General features: G+C 48.0%; 1 protein-coding gene across 1 annotated transcript in view; it reads left to right on the plus strand.

Moving 5' to 3' along the window:
• Positions 1-4,353: 4,353 nt before the first annotated feature.
• DISP3 (dispatched RND transporter family member 3) overlaps positions 4,354-23,774 on the plus strand; it is a 71,750-nt gene continuing 52,329 nt past the window's right edge. The window contains exon 1 of the mRNA XM_035119553.2: positions 4,354-4,480. Within this exon, the coding sequence (XP_034975444.2) occupies positions 4,436-4,480 (45 nt within the window). The 5' untranslated portion in view covers positions 4,354-4,435. The remainder of the gene's footprint in view (positions 4,481-23,774) is intronic.

The raw sequence follows: 23,774 nt of genomic DNA on the forward strand, positions 1-23,774 counted from the left end.
GTTCTCACAGTGGCCAGTCAGATGTCCTTTATGGGAATCCTGCAAATAGGACCTAAGCACAAGAGCATTCTCCCCCTCTTGTGGTTTCCAGCTGCTAGGATTCAGCACCTTGGAGAGAGAGAGAGAGAGAGAGAGAGATGGTGGTACCCACATCAAAGTCCTACCTCCATTGGGTCTGGAGATGCGGGAGACAGAACCAGAGATCTTTTGCATGCCAAGTAGATATCACTGAGCTAAGGCAATTCTCCCTCACCACCAACACCTCAGTATCCAAGGATGTGTACCCAAACTCTGCCCTCAAGATGACATGTAATTCTCTGTACAACTGAAAGATAAATTCTGGGGGAAAGTGAAGGTTGCTGGTGGGAGCAGCCCCTTGCCTTCTGCAACAGCGGCCCCCAGGTCCTTGCTACATCACATGTGTGAGGGATTCTGTCTGCCCCGCCTTTCCTATTTGCCTCTGTTGTATGTATATCTTATCATTCAATATTTCATCAGCTCAATATTCACATGATCCCTGCACTGAGACCAATCAAGTCCTAGGGGTGTTCAAGGGGGTAGATACCTATTACAGTTCCATGCCTCTCATGTCGCTAGTCCTGAGTGAGGTTTTGGTGGTTGGGGAGGGGCGGGGGTTAGACGTCCTTTAGCACAATTATATCATTATTTTTATTTATTTATCACCTGCCCTTCACATTAAGATACCAGGGTGGGTTTCACCTTTAAAACACAGTATTAAAAACCACATAAAAATTAAGTGGGTCTCAATAACATACACCTCAAGTGTCATAAAGCCAGGATGAAAAGGTGTATCTTCAGCATTTGCCAGAAGCTGTATAATGAAGGTGTCAGATGCATCTCTGTTGGGAGGGGGTTTCACAGATTAGGGGCTACCATGGAAAAGACTGATCGTGAAGCTGAGGCTCCAATACTTTGGCCACCTCATGAGAAGAGAAGACTCCCTGGAAAAGACCCTGATGTTGGGAAAGATTGAGGGCACTAGGAGAAGGGGACGACAGAGGACAAGATGGTTGGACAGTGTTCTCGAAGCTACCAGCATGAGTTTGACCAAACTGCGGGAGGCAGTGGAAGACAGGAGTGCCTGGCGTGCTATGGTCCATGGGGTCACGAAGAGTCGGACACGACTAAACGACTAAACAACATGGAAAAGGCCACCCCCTTCCCTGAGCCTCTGAGGGCAGAGGAACTGCTAAGAGGGTTCTATCTGCTTATCTTGGCACCTGGGAGATTCTGTAGGGCCTCCAATGTTGCTAGTCCTCTGTGAGGTTTTGTCCCAACTGTTTCCTGTCTCTTGGACATACATGAGGCTGATGCCCCTCCTCATTTTGCTCAACAACCCCCTTCATGAGGACTCCCATTCCTCTCACTCCTTGCCAAAGCCCACTCCCCCTTATTCACTCCCCACACCCTTTTGTCCCTAGGCCCTGGGGAATGTTTCCCACAATCGCCTTCCAGCCTTTTTTCGCCCTCCACTTGTCTCTATCTATTTAATCAAACATATGACTCAAGATTCACATGATTTCCAGAGCCGGAGCAAGTGGCATCTGAGTCAGAGGACAGGCTGCATGCCGGCTGGTTTACCAGGAGGACTAAATGATGCAAGGATGCTGGGGGGTGGGGGCCGCTATCGCTCTCTCGCCCTCCTCCGCTGCAGCTTAAAACTCATCCACGTCTCATCTCTCTTCATTAAATTTCTCATTACTCAGCATTTGACACTGCGCAGCCCTGATACATCAGGCGATTATAGACTGCAGGCATCTCCTCACTGACTTCCCTGGGGAATGCACACACACCCTCCCAACCCAGCAGGCGAGAGAAGGGAAGGCTGCCTCCAATGCTTGCCCTACTCAGAGTAAACGTGCTGAAATTGATGGCTCTCACTTAGTTTTACTTATTTCAATGGGTCCACACCAAGTAAAACTTTGTGGGTGGCAACCCAGAGTTTTCTAAGTTCCCAAGGTCCATGGCTGCAGACACTTCTCTGGTCAGACTTCCACAGGAACAGTGTAGTGTAGTGGTTAGAGTGTCAGACCAGGACAAGTATGCTCGGTCTTCAGTGTGTTTCAGGGGTGTTTACATACAGGGAGGAAAGGGTTAAAAGCTCCAGCCAAAAACAGCCCCATCTGCTGCATTTAGGCTTAAATGCACACACACCCCTGTTCCAATAGGAGGCTGTTTTTTAGCCTTATTGCAGCTTCCATTGACAAAGGGTTGTATCAAGAGAGTAAAGGTAAAGGTAAAGGGACCCCTGACCATTAGGTCCAGTTGTGACCGACTCTGGGGTTGCGGTGCTCATCTCGCTTTATTGGCCGAGGGAGCCGGCATACAGCTTCTAGGTCATGTGGCCAGCATGACAAAGCCGCTTCTGGCGAACCAGAGCAGCACACGGAAATACCGTTTACCTTCCCGCTGTAGAAGTACCTATTTATCTACTTGCACTTTGACATGCTTTCGAACTGCTAGGTTGGCAGGAGCTGGGACCGAGCAACGGGAGCTCACCCCTTTGCAGGGATTCGAACCGCTGACCTTCTGATCAGGAAGCCCTAAACTCAGTGGTTTAACCCACAGCGCCACCTGCGTCCCTATCGAGAGAGTAGGTGCATTCAAATTTATGAGCCTAAGTTTGTAAGGCCCATCGATCCAGTGGGCTCTCAACCTAACCTACCTCACAAGGTTGTTGTGGGGATTAAGTGAGGGGGGGGGGGAGAAATACGTACACTGCCATAAATGCAGCCGTCACTCTCCAGGGTTTCGAACCTGGAACATTCCTCTCATACCTCTATGCCTACAGAACCTCTGGAGCAGCCTTTCTCAACCATGGGTCCCCAGATTTTGTTGGACTACAACTCCCATCATTCCTGACCACTGCTACCGGTAGCTAGGGATGATGGTTGTTGCAGTCCAACAACATCGAGGATCTAAGGTTGAGAAAGGCTGCTTTCGCATGTTAATATCAGCAGTAAAGGTAAAGGTAAAGGGACCCCTGACCATTAGGTCCAGTCATGACCAACTCTGGGGTTGTGGAGCTTATCTCACATTATTGGAGCTCATCTCACGTTATTGGCAAGCCCAAGGCTCTGTGGTTTAACCCACAGCGCCACAGCGCCCACATCCCCCTCCATCCAGCGCCCCTTAATATCAGCAGAGAGGACTCCTATACTGCCGTCCTCAGAAGGGCTGGGTACGGTTGTCTGGGAAAGGGTTCTCTCTCTGGCAGCCACTAAGCTGTGTGTCTAGCATATTCGTTGCATAGCTTTCCCTGACCCATACAAAATCTAACTGTGCAATGCATAAACTTGCAGGTTGAGCCCTAAGCATGCCTACTCGGATGCAAGCCTTAGAGATCCATAGGGATTCTAAAGAAGCATGCAGAGCAGAGGTTGAGAACCTGTGTGGTCCTCCAGAATGGTGTCATTGGACTCCAACTCCCATCTGTCCCAATAGCCAAGGATGATGGGAGTTGGAGTCCAGCGGCATCTGGAAGGACACAGGCTCCCCAGCATAGGAAAAAGATCTTCTTCTGAATATCACAGGAGGTCTAGCATGAGTGGCAGGACCATATCCAGAAAGGACTAGGAAAAGTGACATGCTCCGAGATGTCCCAGGTACTGAAACTCGAACTACCGAACACAGAACACGGCCGTGCAGGCGTTCGTGGTTAGAATGCCAGACTAGGACCCGACCTGGGAGACCAGAGTTCAAATCACCATTCGGCGGTGAGGCTCACTAGGTGACTTTGGGCCAGCCCCTGGCTCTTAGCCTAAAGTACGTCACAGGGTTGTTGCGGAGATAACATGTGGAGGGAAGGATTGTTCAACTGCCCTGAGCTCCTTGGAGATAAAGGTGGGATAGAAAAGCAATAAAGAAAATAATGAATCAGCCCCAGTAAGGGATGATGGGAATTGTAGTTCGGCAACATCTGCACGCCCAAAGCCACCGTCGGAAAGCATTTGACCCCTACTATACAAAGACCCGTGTCCCCCCCCCCCCCCGGCGCTTTTTTTTTTTGCACTGGTTAAAATCCCCCCTTTCCCCCTCCACGCCGAGGGCTCCTTCTCCCTCCCGCTCAAAAGGCCATACCATCGTGCCCGTCCTCGCAAGGGGAGGCGAGGGTCGTGCGTAAATGAAATACACCCCCCCTCCATCCCACTTGCACGCGAAGCTGTCCATCCGCCTCCCCTCCTGCAGACGAGGCGTTGGTAGAGGCCAGGGTTCTCGGAAGCCGAGCAGCCGAGGCGGAGTATAAAAAGCTGCGGCAGGAGCCGGTGGAAGCTTGTGAGCTGGGCGCTTCTTCCCGGCGTGGAGCTTGGAGAGAGGAGCGCGGGTGGGTGGCTGCCTGACTTGCCTACGCGCGCCCTGGCCGTGCTGGGGGAGGAAGACGCCTTTGTCCCGTGTCTCCCCACCTCTCCTTTGCATGAGGGAGTGGTCCCTTGAGCGCCCTCACACCAGCACTAAAGAGGTAGCGGTCTGGGGTCGTGCTCTGCAACGGAGTGCCTTCAGATTTATTATAATTATTTTGTGGGAGGTGGGTGCCTTTTTATTTGTTGCCCGCTTCTGAGACAGAGATTGTAGTGGAGATCGGTTTGCTGGTCGGGACTGAGAGGCAGATTTCCCTGGTTGAATTTATGTCCTATGTATTTTTTTGGGGGGGGGCGGCAGGCAAGGCTAGGCTACACAGTATACCTGTTCCTAGAGAGTGAGCAAGCCTTCTGTATTTTAGCTGGGGAGAGAGAAGGGATGTTTGTGTGTGCCCATTAGTGGTATCCATTGATTCCCATGTGTTAACTGGCGTTCCTAAGTCTTAGCAGCTGGAGGGCGGGTGTTTTATCCTGAGCCTGCATTGGAGGTTATTATTATTTTGAATTCTTACTCGCAATGCAATATAAGGAACCTTCGAGCGACTTACAAAAATTCAAAAGCATAATATAAAATCAGAGGTCTTGCCTCAAATCTGTGCCCAAGGTTTTTTTTGTCATTGTCTGTTTTTGGGGGGTGGGTGGGTGTCAATGTGTTTTCTACACTGTAGCTATGCTGGGAGTGGAGAATTATAGCCTAATACTTGTAATGCAATAAGGTTATCCTGCTTTCTGTGATTCTAGATGTACCCATACTTTTAAAAGGAGTGTTTTGCTTGCTAAGGGTTTTGTCTGTTTGTTAGTGGGGTTTGTGTGCCTTCTAGGATCCCCTTGATATCTGCCTAGAGATTAAATTTCTCTGGCACTTTGACTCGGCTCTAGAGGGAGGGAGGAGGCTGGTGCACTGATCCTGGCTCAAAACAGTGTTGTGGGGGTGTGTGTTTTGTGGGAGTTTGCTTGCGGCACCCCCCACTCTCCCAGCTTCTGCTGAGAAGAGAAGTTTTTCCCTTGCCATCTTCTGCCAGCTTCAGCTAAACAAAAGTGATCCTGTGTCCAGCCAAGAGGTAGGAATCAAACTTGATATTTAAAAAACAACAACAACTTTTTGGAGTAAAGAGAGAGGTGGAGGAAAAATGAAGATGCGTGAAACAGCACTGGCGGGGAGAGGGTGTCCCAAGGGAGGGAAAGGACCACTAATTCAAATCTTTCAATAACATGAAGAACGGGCACTCCTCAATCAGAAGCTCACTAAATGGGGGGGAAGTCACTTCCCCAGTTCCCCAAAGGGCTCTCCTGCAGAAGAAGACCGTAGCTCAGTGGTAGAGCATCTGCTTTGCATGCAGCAGGTTACAGGTTCAATCCCTGGCATCTCCAGGTAGGGCTGAGGTTGTCCCCTCTGAAAACCTGGAGAGCCATGGCCAGTCAGGGCAGACAAATGGACCAGTGGTCTGATCTGTTGTAGTTCTTATGTGCCAATGTCGGGTAAAAGCTCTCACCTGCTTGCTTTATTTAAAGACTCTGACCTGAGCAAATATGTCTTATGAAATGTGGACATTTCAGTGGCATATGTTTGATGATGGGGAGCCTGACTAGGAGATAGCTGTTGCCTTCACCTTCTGCTTATAGTCTTCCCAGAGGCGTCTGGTTGGTAGCTGTGGAAAGCGGGGGGGATATAAAGCGATATGGTAGGTGGCAAGTTAGCCTGATCCAGCCATGGCTTCTGGAGAGGGCAGTGCAGAGCTCGATGGACCATTGGGTCCGACTCATTTATTATTATTGTTATTTTGCATACCACTGATATGTCGAGACTACATAAGGCATCCTCCTTTGTTTCTGATTTAAATCCAGTCAATGAGGACTAGAACCTTGTGTTATTTTGAAGGGAAAGGGTCTGAGCTCTGTGTTAGGAGAACACATTTTACATGTAGGGGGGGGGAAGGCCCCAGGTTCAGTCTCCACCCAGGGCTGGGGGAGATTACAAAAAAAGGCTGGAGAGCTTCTGCTGGTCATTATTGACTGCCTGGAACTAGAATCATAGAACTGTAGAGTTGGAAGGGACCCCGAGGGCCATCTAGTCCAACCCCGCTGAAATGCAGGAATCTCAGCTAAAGCATCTATGACAGATGGCCATCCAACCTCTGCTTAAAAACCTCCAAGGAAGGAGTCCACCAGCTCCTGAGGGAGTCCTTTCCACTGTTGAACAGCTCTTAGTAGATGGGCTAATGGTCTTGACTTGAGATAAGGCAGCATCCCGTGGGTGACAGTGGGATTAGTTGTGGTTTCCCTTTCCACCCCAGCTCCCCCTAGACATTGTCCTGCTTGGGTGTCTGGCTATGTTTGAGGTTTCCCACAGAGAAGGTGGAGCGTCAGGCGATGTGCAAGTTGTACGAACACAGAAAGCTGCCTGAAACCCTTGGAGAGCTGCTGCCAGTCAGTGTAGACAATACTGAGCTCTTTGGACCAGTGGTCTGTTTCTATATATTCTTCATTTGTCCCCGTCCAAGTCATCCCATTAGAACCACGATGACTGGAATCTTATTTTCTTTCCGGTGGGGATCTCAGCAGTAGATCACCTGCTTTGTATGCAAAAGCTCACAGTTTCCGTCCTTAACTAGAGCTGGGGAAGTCCCTGTCAGAACCCTGGAGAGCTGCTGCCAATTAGTGTGGACAGTACTGAGCTAGGTGGGACAGTGGTTTGATTTTGGTATCAGCTTCCCATGCTCTGTGTGGCAGCCATTCATTCACCCATTTGAAAGCTACTGTTGTGTCCCCCCTTATCTTCCCTGCCCTTGGAATCAAACTCGGTTAGCTTGCAGGAGTGTGTGTTTGTGTGCAACAAGAATTGACAGTCTGGCCCATGAAGGCATTAAGATCAGGAAATGCAACCCAGTTACGTTTGCCAGTGCCTGGTGATTATCAGCTTGCGGTAACTTGAAAGCAGGCTTTTCCCCCTGGTAGTGCCAGTGTTGTGGAATGCCCTCCCCATTGAAATATAAGCAGCTGGCATGCTGCAAGGCTCTTGAAGATACACCTGCTTTGACAAACCTTTCTCTGATCTGGCTCGAGTCTCCTGCTCTGATTGCTGTTTCGTTATTCCGTCTTCATAGGCTCGCCTATTACATATTTTAACTACGGGTGTTGCAATGCAGCTGTTTATGTTTAATAATATCTCTTTCAATTATGGGCAGTTTTATTTTTGTAACTTGATTTTTATTCTTGTTATCTTGCTGCTGGCTTTAATTGGTTCAACGACCTGCTTGGTATTCCTTCTTGAAAGGAAAGGTGGTGCGTGTTCTTCTTCTCAGCTATCCTAATGAGCTCAGCATTGCAAATCTAACCACAGGTCCTTAACCCACAACACCTACCATGTATGCTCCTGCGCCCCCTGTTTAGAGCTTCCTAAAAGCTGTGACCATAGGATCAGCCAGCCCCCAACTCTTCCCAATAGCCCCTTTCTTCTTTATGAAAATTCTCCCGCCTGGTTTTTCCTCCCGAAGCCTGTGCTTCATTACTTGCCTTGCCCACCTCCCTGTTACAAGCCTGCATAGATTACACGGCAAATACCTGTGATTGAAAAGTGATCACCTCTGCTAATGTTGCAAGACTCGGGACGGATAAAAGAAAGCCCTCCTTTCTTATCATATCCCCATTCTCATTTCTTACTCTCCAATCTTATATCCTCAAACTACCCTTATTTTCTATTAAATTCTCTTATATTATCATTTTCCAACCCCCTCCCGCTCCCCCCCCCGGTGCTCCCCCAGCCACGAGGAGTCCCTAGAGGAAAGAAGGAGAGGGGCAATGGTTCTTTTACCGATTGGGTCTTCCCTCCCTCCCCCCACCCTCCCCGCCCCAGAAGCCCCCCCCCCTGCCACCAAGAGCTCCCAGCACGTAGAGGGCCGACCAGAGGGGTGGAACCCCCAACCGTCCCCTTAATTATTCATCTTGTAAAATTTTCCTTTGTAAAATTTTCCTGCCTAAATGAGTACTAAAATGAAAATCAGAAAAGGGGGAGGTAGGGGAAGCCCACAAAACAATGTTTATGAAAAAAAAGGTATAAGTATATAATTATTCTTGGTTTTTTTTAATATATTTTTTTGTTTTTTGTTTTTGTTTTTTGTGATTTTGGTAAAGTTTGGATAGATAGTTGGGTGGACACCCGCCAGTATCTCTTCCTGTTATCCTAGAGGCCACTCGGTGGCGGGGGGGGGGGTGTTTCTGGGGAGAGGGAGGGGGTGGGGGATAAACCCAATTATAAAATGTACCACCTTCGACTGCTCACTTTCCGGGGGATTCTCTCGTGGCAGGCGAGATCCCATGGAGGGAGGGTAAGAAGAAGGGGGATAATATGTTATCTATGTGTGTGTGTATTCCTTTATTATGCAAAATTAATAAAAATTATTTTTTTTAAAAAAAAAGATAAAATAAAGTCCTCTTCTTCACACAGTGCATATTTAAACTGTGGTACTTGTTCCCACGAGAGGCAGGGATATCTGCCAACCTGGATGGCTTTAAAAGAGGATTAGACAAATTCCTGGAGGATTTATTTAGAAATTTGTATATTTATTTATAGTTCATAACTATAAACTATGGACTATAAATGGTCCATAAGTGGAAATAAAATTCCACGGGGGGTAGAGGTGAGGGAAGGAGAGTCCGGGGAAGGAAATTCCCTAGAAAATTTCCTGCATCACTGACTCTGGGGTGGAATTTGCTGGTTGAGAGGATGCCCTACTTAAAGCGAAATATGTGTAACTTGTTTTTTCTTGGTCACGTGGAAAGGAGTGCACATCAGAACTCCAGTGCTTCTTTCTCTCACTGCCTCTGTCAACCCCTCTTTCCACCCCCCTGTAAGAATTCTAGTTTTTCAGTCCATCCATTTGTATTCCTCGGCTTCCGAGACAGAAAGCCAGATTTGATGACAAGCTTCCCAGTACAGTATGATAAAAGACGAAGGAAATCAATCTCCCTTTTCTCACTCTCATTCTGTTTCTCCCGGCTTTTTCTAGGCAATAGCGACTTCAGTTGCTAGGCTTCCATCTAGGTTTGTGCTATTATTTATTTAAATATGGCGTAATCGTCAGCATGTCTCAGCTGCGCCTGTAAATATGAACCCTGCAGAGACTAAAGGAAATAAAAAAAGTCGCGGTAAAACCAGACACTACTTTAAAATGCCTACTGGAATGAGAAAACCTTTGTTGTGCGCCGAAAGCTAAGCAGAAGAGCTTGCCTGTTTAATCTCAAGTGGGAGGGAGTTCCACAGGCCTGAGCCCAGTACACTGAATGCACGGCTTCTGGTAGTTGCAAGTCATGCGGCTGACTTACAGGGGGCACCAACGGAGACCCCAGCTGCATTACACCATACATTTAAAGTGTTATGGTGACACTTTAGATAGGCATGTCTCCCCAAAAAGCATTCTGGGAACTGTAGTTTCTTAGGGGTGCTGAGAGTTGTTAGGAGACTCCCTGTTCCCTCCCCTGAGCTACAATTCCCAGACCAGTTTAATGAACAATCCCATCCAGAATGCTGTTTATAAGGCCCTGTCTGCACCATGCATTTAAATCACTATCATACCACTTTAAGCAGTCATGACTTCTCCCCACCCTGGGAACTGTAGTTTGTAAAGGGTCCTGAAGGGTTGTTAGGAGGCAACTATTCCTCTGGGACGCAGGTGGCGCTGTGGGTTAAACCACAGAGCCTAGGGCTTCCCGATCAGAAGGTCGGCGGTTCAAATCCCTGCGATGGGGTGAGCTCCCGTTGCTCGGTCCCAGCTCCTGCCAACCTAGCAGTTCGAAAGCACGTCAAAGTGCAAGTAGATAAATAGGTACCACTACAGAGGGAAGGTAAACGGCGTTTCCGTGCGCTGCTCTGGTTCGCCAGAAGCGGCTTTGTCATGCTGGCCACATGACCTGGAAGCTGTACGCCGGCTCCCTCGGCCAATAACGCAAGATGAGTGCCGCAGCCCCAGAGTCGGTCACGACTGGACCTAATGGTCAGGGGTCCCTTTACCTTTATTCCTCTCCCAGAGCTACAGTTCCCTGGGAAGATGGATTAATTGTTAAACCGTTCTGGGAATTCTAGCTCAGGGAGTGGGAGGGGTTCCTCCTAGCAGCTCTCAGCGCCCTTAACAAATGACAGAAACCAGAATTATTTGGGGTAAGGCGTGACTATTTGAAGTGGTATCATCGCTCTTAAAATGTGTGGTGTAAATGTGGCCTCATTCAAAGATCTCACTGATCGCTCAAGGATATAAAGGATCAGGGGGCCCTTAAGATATCCAGAATGACCCTTAAAATATGCATAGAGTTTTGGAAAGCAGAGTTTGTGTCTCTCTTTTGGCATTTGACCTGGAGGTGGAGGGTGAGCTAGGAAGAAGCTTGACTTCAGATAACTCTGAGCTGCAGAGGGGACAGAACAAAGCAAGGCTTGGAACAATCTCCTTTGCTTTTGAAGACATGTCCAGAGTACAAATTTAGGAACATAAAAGAAGAACCTTCCTAGATCAAACACGCTCCATTTCCCCGCTGCTGATCTAGGACCAGCATCTAATTTCCGATGGATGACTCCAGGAGGCTTTGAAGGAAAGCAAGAGGGGGATAGCTTTTTCTCCTTTGTCTGTGCAGGATCTGGCCTTCAGGGGTAGGCTGCCTCTGAAGGTGGAGTTTCCACAAGGCTGTTTGTTGTGAGCTGTTATATGAAACCATCCTTGCCGAGTCTGCCCAATCCACGGAGAGCTTCTGTGAGATATTATCCAAGTAGATAGCAATACAAGAGGCAGTGAGGGACACAAACATGGATGGCTGTGTTGTCCCTCCACTGTCCCTCCACTGTCAGAGGCAGTGAACTTCTGAATGCCAGTTGCTGAAAACCACAGGTGGGGTTTACCCACACTTGCCTTTTGCCACCTGCTTTCTAGGTACAGGTCTGCCCTTTAAAGCGCCCTCTCCAAGCACTTTTTTTGCCCCAGTGCTTTCCCTGTGAAAACCTACTCTTTGCTGCTGAATTGGAGCAAATGACAATTCAGGGATTGCTGTTTACTCCTATTCAGCAGCAAAGAGTGGATTTTGGCAGGGAAAACACAAGAGTGAAAAATGTGCAACTGAACATTCAGACAGAGAGCTTTGAAGCTGGACTAGATGGGCCTTTGGCCTGATCCAGCAGGACTCTGGACCAAGATGGTGGACTCTCCTTCATTGGGGTCTTTTAAACATAGATCGGATGGCTGGCTGCCCACATTTCCAGGTAGGGCCAGGGGACATTCCCTGCTTGAAACCCAGAGGAATTGCTGCCAGCCAGTGTGTTCAGTAATTTTAAAAACTTGTAATTTGGAATTCTTTGCTAGAAAATATTAATGATAGCTTCATTCTGTCAAAACAAGAAGCATGTAAATTCTTTTATTTGGCTACCTAGGAAGGATCTGTGGGTAGGGGTTCCTTTTTCAAGAAAGAAAGAAACCCCCCCCCCTTTTTAGAAATGCATAAGCTAGGCTAAATTAAGTACCGAAAATAGAAGTGGCTTTTAGCGTGGAAGCTTCCCCGAAGTGTTTCAGCGAATGTAGGATGTATCGACAGCGAATGAGATCAAATAGATTTCACTGCCAGCATCTTAAAAAACAGAGAGAGAATAGTCCCTTTCAGATTAATTATCCATGTGCCTAAAATACTAGGGAGCAATCGGAGCTGTTCTTTGGGGAGAAATGAAGTGGTATCTACATATTTATTTTCCTGGCTTTTGTAGAACTGCAGAATGCCAGTTTGGAGCTGAAGGCAGCTTGAGTCGTACTCCTCCTCTCTGTTTTGTCCTCACAACAACTGTAGGAGGCAAACAGAGACAGATTGGCCAATGGCCGTCCAGTGAGCTTCGTGGCTCAGTGGGAGAGCTGAACGTGGGATCTCTCAAACTCCTACACCTGTGGTGGAGAACACGAGGCCATGGGTCTAGTTAGGAGTGAGAGACCCTGATTTAGCCTATGAAATCATTTCCCACAAGCCCCCCCCCCCCCGCCCACACACCTGGTATCATATATTACAGGTTGTAATGCTCACAGTAGATTGTTATAAGAATTTTAAGGTCTCAAATAAAAGGGACCCAGGTGGCGCTGTGGGTTAAACCACTGAGCCTAGGGCTTGCTGATCAGAAGGTCGGCGGTTTGAATCCCTGTGACGGGGTGAGCTCCCGTTGCTCGGTCCCAGCTCCTGCCAACCTAGCAGTTCGAAAGCACGTCAAAAATGCAAGTAGATAAATAGGAACCGCTACAGCGGGAAGGTAAACGGCGTTTCCATGTGCTGCTCTGGTTCGCCAGAAGCGGCTTTGTCATGCTGGCCACATGAACTGGAAGCTATACGCCGGCTCCCTCGGCCAATAATGCGAGATGAGCGCGCAACCCCAGAGTCGGTCACGACTGGACCTAATGGTCAGGGGTCCCTTTACCTTTTAAGGTCTCAAATATAGAATAAATACTCATAGATGCACACATACCTAAATATATGAACCATGTGTCTGAATAAGGATGGGAGAGCAATCCCGAAGCCATCTGTTGGAAGCCGCCCAGAGTGGCTGGGGAAACCCAGCCAGATGGGCGGGGTATAAATAATAAATTATTATTATTATTATTTTGACTCTCCCAATGACCTCAAATATTCCTCTGCAGTAAGGGAGGCAAATGTGGAAAGCCTTCCCATTGCCTTTTTGCTTGCAAATCCTAAGGATGTATTTGTGTACGAATAGGGTAAGTCTGTGACCTGGATTCAGGAACTAAAGAATGGCCAGACTCCCAGCGGTGGAGGAAGCTCTGAGCCCAGCGGTGTGCGTGCCCTGCGCCCAGGGGCGGGGCCAGCCAGGGCAGGACATTCCGCGGGGCCTCCGAGGAGTCTGCCTGCCTCCTCCCACTCAGCCGCCCTACAGTGGGGGGTGGGGTGGGGGAGGCAGTGGGTGGACCATTTGGGGCATCGCGGAGCCTGCGGGTGCCGGAGCCACCACATCACTCCCAGGAGAGATGTGTGGCTCGGGTGTGTGAGGTAAAACAAAATTTAAAAATCCCTTCCAGTAGCACCTTAGAGACCAACTAAGTTTGTCATTGGTATGAGCTTTTGTGTGCATGCACACTTTTTCAGATTCACTGAAACAGAAGTCACCAGACCCTTATAAATAGTGAGAGGGTGCGGAGGGGTATTACTCAGAAGGGTGGTGGGAATGGGTGATTGGCTGATAGGTGTGGTAAACCTGTTGACAACTGATGGGGGAGCGTCTCCACCCCCATCATTCTGCCCGGACACTGAGATCCAGCGCCGAGGGCCTTCTGGCGGTTCCCTCGCTACGAGAAGCCAAGTTACAGGGAACCAGGCAGAGGGCCTTCTGGCGGTTCCCTCGCTACGAGAAGCCAAGTTACAGGGAACCAGGCAGAGGGCCTTCTCGGTAGTGGCACCCGCCCTGTGGAATGCCCTCCCACCAGAGGTCAAAGAGAACAACAATTACCAGACTTTTAGAAGGCATCTTAAGGCAGCCCTGTTTAGGGAAGCTTTTAATGTTTGATGGATTTCTGTATTTTAATATTTTGTTGGAAGCCGCCCAGAGTGGCTGGGGGAACCTGGCCAGATGGGCGGGGTATAAATAATATATTATTATTATTATTATTATTATTATTATTATTATTATTATTATTAACGACTGATTGGTCTTACAGGAAAAAGCAAGGGGTGAGATGGCTAAAAATAGCTTTATCATGTATAATGAGATAAGAATCCAATGTCTCTATTCAGACCAGGTCTCTCCGTGGTTTTAAGTTTGGTAATAAGTTGCAATTCAGCAACTCCTCTTTCCAGTCTATTTCTGAAATTCTTTTGTAACAAGACAGCTACTTTGAGATCTTGTATAGAATGTCCTGGGAGATTGAAGTGTTCTCCTGCTGGTTTCTCTGTCTTGTGATTCCTGGTGTCATTTTCAGGTAGTTCACCTTCAAAGAATAGCATGCTGTAAACTTCAAGTTGCTTTTCCAGAATTTTCCCCAGAGCTTAAAATCTATATTGTGTCCTATATCGCCCTTCTATCCCACATTTTTTTCCAAGTTGCCAAGTTCCTGTGTAATTCGCTTCCGCAGGAGGCAGTGACGGACACCCAAGCTATCGATGGCTACTAGCCAGAATGGCTATTAACTTCCTCCATGGTCAGAGGCAGCAATGTCTCTGAACACCAGTTGCTGGAAACCACAGGAGGGGAGAGAGAGCTCAAATCCTGCTTGCAGGTTTCCCAGAAGAGGCATCTGGTTGGCCACTGTAAGAACAGGATGCTAGACTAAATGGTCCATAGACTGGATCCAGCAGACTCTTCTCAGGTTCTTATGCCTTTCCCTTTGAACACCTGGTCATCTATGGGTTGTGGTGTGTGTGTACATTTTAACAGCAAAGCCGTTTTGCTAAACACACGGTGTCTCCACACCTTTCCCTTGCCATCTGCCCGGGGGCCGCACGCTCTGTGAGCTGGCACAATGAAGGCCTCGAACTTTGCCAGGCCTTGTTAATGGAGAACATTCCTTGCAGCCAAAAAGGTGGGCCGTGCTCTCTGCCTAAGCGTTGTTGGCAGAGGATGGCAGGTGTGCCGAGGGTGGGCGATGTTATCTGGCCATCTGGATGCTCCTGAAGCATCCAGGCTGGCATTTGACACACCTGATCTTGAGGGCGAGGAGGAGGGGAGAGGAATACCCAGCCAAGCTGCTGAGGATGTGAGTTCAAGCAGATCTAGGCTGCAAAACCAGAGAGGCTTTCCGGCTAGTTCAGCTGTCTGCAGATATTGGGGGACATCCGATGAAGCTGAACATTGGAAGATTCAGGAGAGTTAAAAGGAAGTCCTTCTTCATGCAGCGCAGATGCGGGTTGGCACTGTGGGCAGGCACCCCCAGACTTCGGCCCTCCAGATGTTTTGGCCTACAACTCCCATGATCCCTAGCTAACAGGACCAGTGGTCGGGGAAGATGGGAATTGTAGCCCAAAACATCTGGAGGGCCGAAGTCTGGGGATGCCTGCTCTTGGGCTTGCCAGTCAGAAGGTTGGCAGTTCGAATCCCCACAACGAAGTGAGCTCCTGTTGCTCTGTCCCAGCTCCTGCCAACCTAGCAGTTTGAAAGCACGCCAGTGCAAGTAGGTAGGTACCGCTGCAGCGGGAATTTAAATGGCGTTTCCGTCGCGATGTTCTGTTGCACCACAAGCTGGCCACGTGACCCTGAAAGCAGTCTGTGGCCAAACGCTGGCTCCCCCGACCTGAAAGCGAGATGAGCACCGCAACCTCATAGTCGCCTTTGACTGGACTTAACCATCCAGGGGTCCTTTCACCTAGTTAAACTATGGAACTAACTCTCACGGGAGGCAGTGATGGCAACCAGGTGGGATGCCTTTAAAAGAGGATTAGACAAATTCACAGAGGAGGAAGCTACCGGTATCAGTAGCTGCTGTCCAAGGTGCTAAGCTCCTGAATACCAGTTGCTGGAAACCACAGAATTGGGGGGGGGGGCTCTTGTGCTTGGGTTCTGTCTAGGGGTTTCCCACAGGCATCTGGGGGCCTACTGGGAGAACAGGATGCCAGGCTAGATGGGCCCAATGGCCTGATCCAGGAGGTTCTTCTTACATTGGGGCGCCTACCCTTTGAATTTTCCTCCCCCTGGTAAATATTAGACAGGCTGTTGTCATTTCAGCGTCTACCCAAAGACCTTCCTCTTTTGGGGGTGGGGTGGGGGGACACAAAACCCTTTTAAGTTGAGATCTTCCTGGTTGACATCCGTACTGGAATTCTTTTTCAAATACTTTATAGCTTGTGGTTTGCCGCCCCAGGCTCTTTTGGAAGGAAAGGTGGGGTAGAGATTTGACAAAGAAATAAACAGCACTAGGCAAATTCATAGAGGCCAAGGCTGTCAAGGGCTGCTGCTGGTGACAGGTGTGTGTTACCTGTATTTCTAATTCATCTTACTAGATTTATAACCTGCTGTCCAATTCCAACTCTGATAGCCTTGAAGCGTTTTGAATGCTCCACTAGATATCACAAACTCGCTGGCTGCTTACAGGAACAGGATGTTGGGAAGATGCTCTGGTCCAGCATCTCCCTCACAGGGGCCACCTGGAAACCTGTAGGAAACCCTCAAGCCCAAGAGCCCTCTCCCCTTCTGCAGCTTCCAGCAACTGGTACCCAGAAGCATTACTGTCTTTGTCCGTGGAGGCAAACTATAGCCAGGATGACTAGTAGGGCTGGGCAATAGATCAGTATATCATGCAAAACCATTTTGAAGTCCATATTGTGCTATTGGTTTCATAACTTTTGACCTGGTGATATATCGTGAATCATAATTTTGTGTGTGTGAGCGCTATGCAAAAATAAATAAATCATGATGCGGGGAAAACCACGAAGCCAGCCAATGCCTCTCCTTAGCTCCATTCTTTTTTCTTTTGCCAATTAATTTTTATTCATTTTCAAATTTATAACACATTCAAAGCAAATCAAAATTAGTGTAATACAAATTTTCTTCAAAAACTGGCTTCCCATTCTGATATGTTCAAATTCATTCCCTTTTGCATGCTGCTTATTTGGCAGATTTATCTCTAATTAACATCCGTTTTCTAGCAAATCATTCATCCTTCAGCTGTCCCTTTACCAACTCCTGCATACAGATACAACAGAATTACATAGCTCCATCCTTATTTCAGGCATGGTGATATAGGTATTACTATCCCATGATGTTTTGTTGGTGATATATCACACTGTTAAAAACCAGACATCACCCATCACTAGTAGTAACCATTGATAGCTTTATCTTGACTGATTCCTCTTTCTGATCCATGGAGGCTGTTCTTAAATTAAAGCTCTCGGTCCAGTATACCTGAAGGAGTGTCTCCACCCCCATCGTTCATCCCAGACACTGAGGTCCAGCTCCAAGGGCCTTTTGGCGGATCCCTCACTGCGAGAGCAAAGCTACAGGGAACCAGGCAAAGGGCTTTCTCGGTAGTGGCACCCGCCCTGTGGAAGGCCCTGCCATCAGATGTCAAGGAAATAAACCACTCTCTGACTTTTAGAAGACATCTGAAGGCAGCCCTGTTCAGGGAAGTTTTTTAATGTTTGGTGTTTTATTCTGTTTAATATTCTGTTGGGAGCCGCAAAGAGTGGCTGGGGAAACCCAGCCAGATGGGTGTGGTGTAAGTAATAAATGATGATGATGATGATGAATATTTAAAAGCATGAAAGTCCTTTTGGATCAGGCCAGTGGCCCAGTTTGTCTAGCATCCTGATTTCACAGTGGCTAACCAGATGCCCCAATGGGAAGCCTCCAAACACAGCAGCCCTCTCCCCTCATGTGGTTTCCAGCAGCTGGTATTCAGAAGCATTTACTGCCTCTAACTGTGGTATAGCTGCCAAGTACCCCGTTTTCCCCGGGAAACCCCCGTATTTTTTTACCGTTTCCCGCAGGTGTCCCGAATGGCAAAAATACCCTGTATTCCCCCGGATTACGGATCTCCTGCCGGCGGCCATGTTCTTCTGGTGCCACGCCGGCACCGGAAGTCACTTCTACGCACTTCTGGACATGTGTAGAAGCGACTTCTGGCGCTGCGGACATTTTGGAAATGGGCAGAGCGGCGCCAGAAGTTGCTTCTACGCATGTCCAGAAGTGCATAGAAGCGACTTCCGGTGCCGCAGCGCTGCTGATCCCAGATTTTTCAATCCGGAACTTGGCACCTATGAACTGTGGAGGCAGAGAACAACCATCATGACCAGTAGCCACTAACGCTGTGTGTGTGGTTTTTTTGTGTGTGTGTATGTTTGTGTGTGTGTGTTGATCTGGTCTTCCTTTCTGGAAAACACATGTCGCTCAAGTATAATTGGATAGACTGGGAGGGGGATTGAGAGCATTCTGTTCAAAGGCAAGCAGCATCAATTGGAGCCCATTATTGACTCTGATAGAGATCAGGAGGCTGTTATTCAATTGTCTTGCCTCCTTCCCATCTCCGAAAGAAATTCTCTCTCCTCCTTTTTAGTTAAGCCCCTTCTTTTCTCTGAAAAGTCTCTGGCAATTTCCAGTCTTTCGAGTGCCAAAGATGCCTGCTGCAATCAAAGGAATATCTCTGTGTGCACGTTGTGTTTTTAAAAAACAAGCCCCATAGCTTCCCTGACCAAGAGAGAACTGTAGCTTTAAAAAGGTGTACCTGGAAGGTCTCTATGCGTGGGAAGAAACCCTCCAAGCAATCTTCGCCCATACTGGGAAATGGAAAGCAGCCTAAATTGCGGTGCTCTTGAAATGCTCTCCTTACTTCCTGCAACTCCTCGTTGCTCTTCAGCTCCTGGCTCGGCACGGCAAGTCGAATCTGACAGCCAATTTTTACAGCTGAATTGAAACGGAAAGACGGGCAGACCCAGGAGAGCATGAAAAAAGACGCAGTAAAAAGTGAGTTTCCCGCCCACCCCCCTTTAAAATGAAGCCTGTTTTGTTTTGTTTTGTTTTTAACATCTGCCATAAACCTTTTTAAAAGGCAATCCTGCAATAGGAAGCTGCTCTTTGATCCATCTGGCTCAGTACTGTACTATTTACACTGGCTGGCAGAGGCTCTCAAGTAGAGCATAGAATTGTAGAGTTGGAAGGGACCCCATGGGTCATCTATCCCAACCCCCTTCAATGCAGGAATCTCATCTAGACCTCTGCTTAAAAACCTCATCCAACCTCTGCTTAAAAACCTCCAAGGAAGGAGAGCCCACAACCTCCCGAAGGAGACCGCTCCACTGTCAGAGAGCTCTTCCTGAGGTTTAGTCGGAATCTCCTTTCCCATAACTTGAAGCCATTGGTTCGAGTCCTACCCTCTGGAGCAGGAGAAAAACAAGCTGGCCCCACCCTCCATTTGACAGCCCTTGAAATATATGTAATTTTTATTTGATTTTGCAAATATAGTATTATAACAATCCAAATCACATATCCATATTTAGAGATATCTTCGAATCTCTGGACTTCCCACCTTCCCCTCCATGTTGTTGTTGTTGTTTTGGAAAGGGGCTTTTAAACATTTTTTCCCAGTTCATTATACACCATTTCCCGATACACTTTTTGTTGTTGTTGTTGTTGTTTAGTTGTTTAGTCGTGTCTGACTCTTTGTGACCCCATAGACCAGAGCATGCCAGGCACTCCTGTCTTCCACTGCCTCCCACAGTTTGGTCAGACTCATGTTCGTAGCTTCAAGAACACTGTCCAACCATCTCGTCCTCTGTCGTCCCCTTCTCCTTGTGCCCTCAATCTTTCCCAACCTCAGGGTCTTTTCCAGGGAGTCTTCTCTTCTCATGAGGTGGCCAAAGTACTGTAGCCTCAGCTTCAGCATCTGTCCTTCCAGTGAGCACTCAGGGCTGATTTCCTTCAGAATGGATAGGTTTGATCTTCTTGCAGTCCATGGGACTCTCAAGAGTCTCCTCCAGCACCATATTTCAAAAGCATCAATTCTTCGGCGATCAGCCTTCTTTATGGTCCAGCTCTCACTTCCATACATCACTACTGGGAAAACCATAGCTTTAACTATACGAACCTTTGTCGGCAAGGTGATGTCTCTGCTTTTTAAAATGCTGTCTAGGTTTGTCATTGCTTTTCTCCCAAGAAGCAGGCGTCTTTTAATTTCGTGACTGCTGTCACCATCTGCAGTGATCATGGAACCCAAGAAAGTAAAATCTCTCACTGCCTCCATTTCTTCCCCTTCTATTTGCCAGGAGGTGATGGGACCAGTGGCCATGATCTTAGTTTTTTTGATGTTGAGCTTCAGACCATATTTTGCGCTCTATTTTACCCTGTTACAAGTCCGCCACATACGAAAGAACGTTCCCTTCACCTCTTTGCACACCCAGCACTTATCTGATTCAGACTTATACATTTTAGCAAGTGTACTCGGAGTTTAATACCATCTATAAATCATTTCCAAGGAGTTCTTCGAGGAATAACATTCTGTGGACTTCAAATCACTCTTCCAAAGTCCCCCTCCCCCGCCCGAGATTCAAATCTGTATTATGTCCTGTGTCTATGGTATTGGTCTCTGTCTCTCTCTCTGTCTCTCTGTCTCTCTGTCTCTCTCTCTCCCACTCACTACAGTGTGGTGTAGTGGTTAAGAGCGGTAGACTCGTAATCTGGGGAACTGGGTTCGCGTCTCCGCTCCTCCACATGCAGCTGCTGGGTGACCTTGGGCTAGTCACACTTCTTTGAAGTCTCTCAGCCCCACTCACCTCACAGAGTGTTTGTTGTGGGGGAGGAGGGGAAAGGAGATTGTTAGCCGCTTTGAGACTCCTTCGGGTAGTGATAAAGCGGGATATCAAATCCAAAACTCCTCCTCCCCCTCCCTCCCTCCCTCTCTCCCTCTCCCTCTCCCTCTCTCTCTCTCTCCAGGGCCAAGGTGGGACCTGCATCTGTTACCTACCTTTCTCCATTTGTGTACCCTTCATAACAGGTCTCTTGAAGGCTGCTTCTCCTCTGTTCTTTCCCTGCCTTTTCTAAACCTTGCCACGCATCATTCTTTGAAGGGAGCGTTAATGTGTTGTGTTTTCTGCCTCCCTCTTCTTCCCCACTGCCGCCTCCCCTCGCCCCCAATTGTCAGCAACCTGCCCGGGATGCTTAGGGAGACAGACTTTCCTCTGTATCAGACCTGGCAGCGTTCAATGACAGCTAAGGAGCAAGATCATCAGCAGGTGAACGCTTTATTCCCAGACGATCCACTTAGAGCAAAGATAAGATGTTCGCTCCTACGAAATTTGATGCCTTCCATGTACAGAACCTATTCCTCAGTTAAGCCAGCTGCCAGTTAGCCTGGGAGTTCGTTAACTCACTTCCTCCCAACTATGTGCCTTGGAAGTCGGCCTGTCACAAGCATTTTGATCTTATTTTAGGGGGCAACGGCGGAGGGTTGTGTGAAGGCAGCAGTGGAAGAGAGGCTTTCCCCTCCCAAGGGCCACAAACCCTTTGGGGGGGACAATCCTTTGAGGATTCAGTGGAATGCTAGAATTGTAGAGTTGGAAGGGATCCCGAGGACCCCTGTCTGGGGTGGTCTGGTCCTGGGAGGCATGGGCATACCCAGCATAGGGCAAGGGGGGCAGCTGCCCCCCCTAGAAGCAGGGCAGCTGGAGAGGACAAAAAAAACCTGGACCTGGACCTGGGCTAACTTCAGCCCACACTCCTTCAAGTCACAGCAAGCACAGCACAGAAAGTGCTGCCCCACAATGCTCCGCGGCACCTCATTTGCTTTGCTGCTGCTGCCTCGTTTTAGTCACCGCTGCCATTAAAGGAGCGGGCGAGGCAGGAGTGCAAGCGCGGGTGGCTCTGTGTGTTACCTTGCAAACGGCCCCCTTTCCTCTGGGGGGCGTGGACGTTGACCATGCCTCCTGGGGGGATCCTGGCCACGTCATTGTCAGCTAGCCAATCGGGTGGCTGGGGGCGTGGCTGGTGTGCCCCCCCTAGCTTTGATCCTGGGTACGCCCATGCTGGGAGGAATCACAAGTTGAGAGAGCTTCTTCTTCTTTTGCTGTACTTAGGTCCTGCTTTTAGGCTTCCCATTGAGGGGCTTGTGGCTGGTCCCTATTAAAACAGGATACTGGACTAGATGGGCCTTTGGCCTGATCCAGCTGCAGCCCTCTTCTTACAATCTTACGAGTATCAGAGAGGGAGGGCTATTGCCTTCCTATCCTGCATGTGGGCTTCGGAGGGGGAGCGACTTTTCTGATTGGCCACTGGACTAAAAAGACCCAGCAGGGTTGTCCCTATGACGGAGGAGAAATCCATTTTTTAAAAGGATTTACTGTATACATGGAATTTGGTGGTTCTGACACGGTTGATGTTTGCCCGCATTGGACCATTTCTTTCTTCCGTCTTTTTACTGTGCCTTTTTGCTCCTGAAAAGCCCTACTAACAAAATTATAAGCAAAAAAAAAGGGGGCCTATAAAAAGAGTCAAGCTCCGTGCAACACCATATTTCTGCAGCACAATTTTTATAAATATTAATGCATAGGTGTTTTTACATGGCTATATGCCCTGCCAATGCAGGCAAGGATTCAGATAATGTGTGAGAATTGGTCATACAGTATTTTCAGCGGAACTGGTGGAAATTGTTTTTATCTATATAATTGTTATATACCCACACACCCACACCCACGCAGCCCTGTGTGTTTTTTATTGTATTGTGAAATTGCTTTGAGATGCTCTCTATAGGAAGCAATTCAGAGTTGGAATAAATACATAACTCACTTCTCGTTGAGATCAAGGAATGAGCTGGGCATTAGGGAGAGAGAGAGAGAGAAATAATAATCCATGAGGGTATATTTGACATCAGGATCTTCAGGCTTGTATGCTGTGTCGGCCTTGCTCAGAGTAGGCCCATTGAAATTCATGGACCATAGTTATGTCAAGGGATGGGGGCGAATTTGATTTGGTGCACATTTAAAGGCAAACCAAATCCAGTCAGTCCACACTTTCCAAAACGATATGAGACTCAGAACAGCCATCCTTCAAAATCCACCCATTTCTGAATTTTGCAACGTAGTTCTCCAATGAAGCAATGTCTATAAAACTGAGTATCTTTGGGGGGGGGAGTGTCTGTTAAAATGCATATATTAGTGAAAGGAACTTGCAAAAATGCGCTCTTTTAATGCAATTAGTTTGCTAAAAGAAAAGAAAAGAAATATCTTAGGCAAAAAATGCATATGAATGTGTATATGGTAGATTTTCATGAGGATTTTGAAACAAACATTTCACAAACTGCTTACAGCCTAGATAGCTCAGTTGGTTAGAGCATTGTGCTTATAATGTCAAGCTTGCAGGTTCATATTCCTGCCTTGCAGGGGGGTTGGATCTACTGATCCGCAGGGTCCCTTCCAGCTGTACAATTCTAGGATCCTATGATGTGGAAATACAGGGAGCTGAATTCATGGTTTGGGAAATGAGGAACTGAAATGGGCAGATTCACTCATCCCTAGCTGTGTATGCTAATTTCAATGGGTCTGCTCTAAGTAGGGTTGGAACCTCAAGCTTTGAAATAATTCCCCCCTGCCCCAATGAAGCCACAGCTGTTGGAAACCACAGGAAGTGATCATGCTATTATCGTGCTCAGGTCCTTCTTGCCAGTTTCCTATTAGATGTCTGGTTGTCGACTGTCAGAAAAGGTTATTGGACCAGGTGGGCCATTGGTCTGTTCTAGTAGGGCTCTTCACACACACACACACACTCTTATTAATTTTTCTGTTTTACAATTTAAAATACTCATTTTACATCCTTAAGATTGGATGAACTCATGGAGGAAAGGGCTGTTGATGGCTACTAGCCAGGATTGCGATCCTCTATGCGTCTGGATACCAGCGGCTAGAAACCACAGGAAGGAAGAGTGCTCTTGAACTCAGGTCCTGCTTGCAGATATCCCA

Source organism: Zootoca vivipara, chromosome 6 (genome assembly GCF_963506605.1).
Source record: "Zootoca vivipara chromosome 6, rZooViv1.1, whole genome shotgun sequence".
Classification (NCBI taxonomy): Eukaryota; Metazoa; Chordata; class Lepidosauria; order Squamata; family Lacertidae; genus Zootoca; species Zootoca vivipara.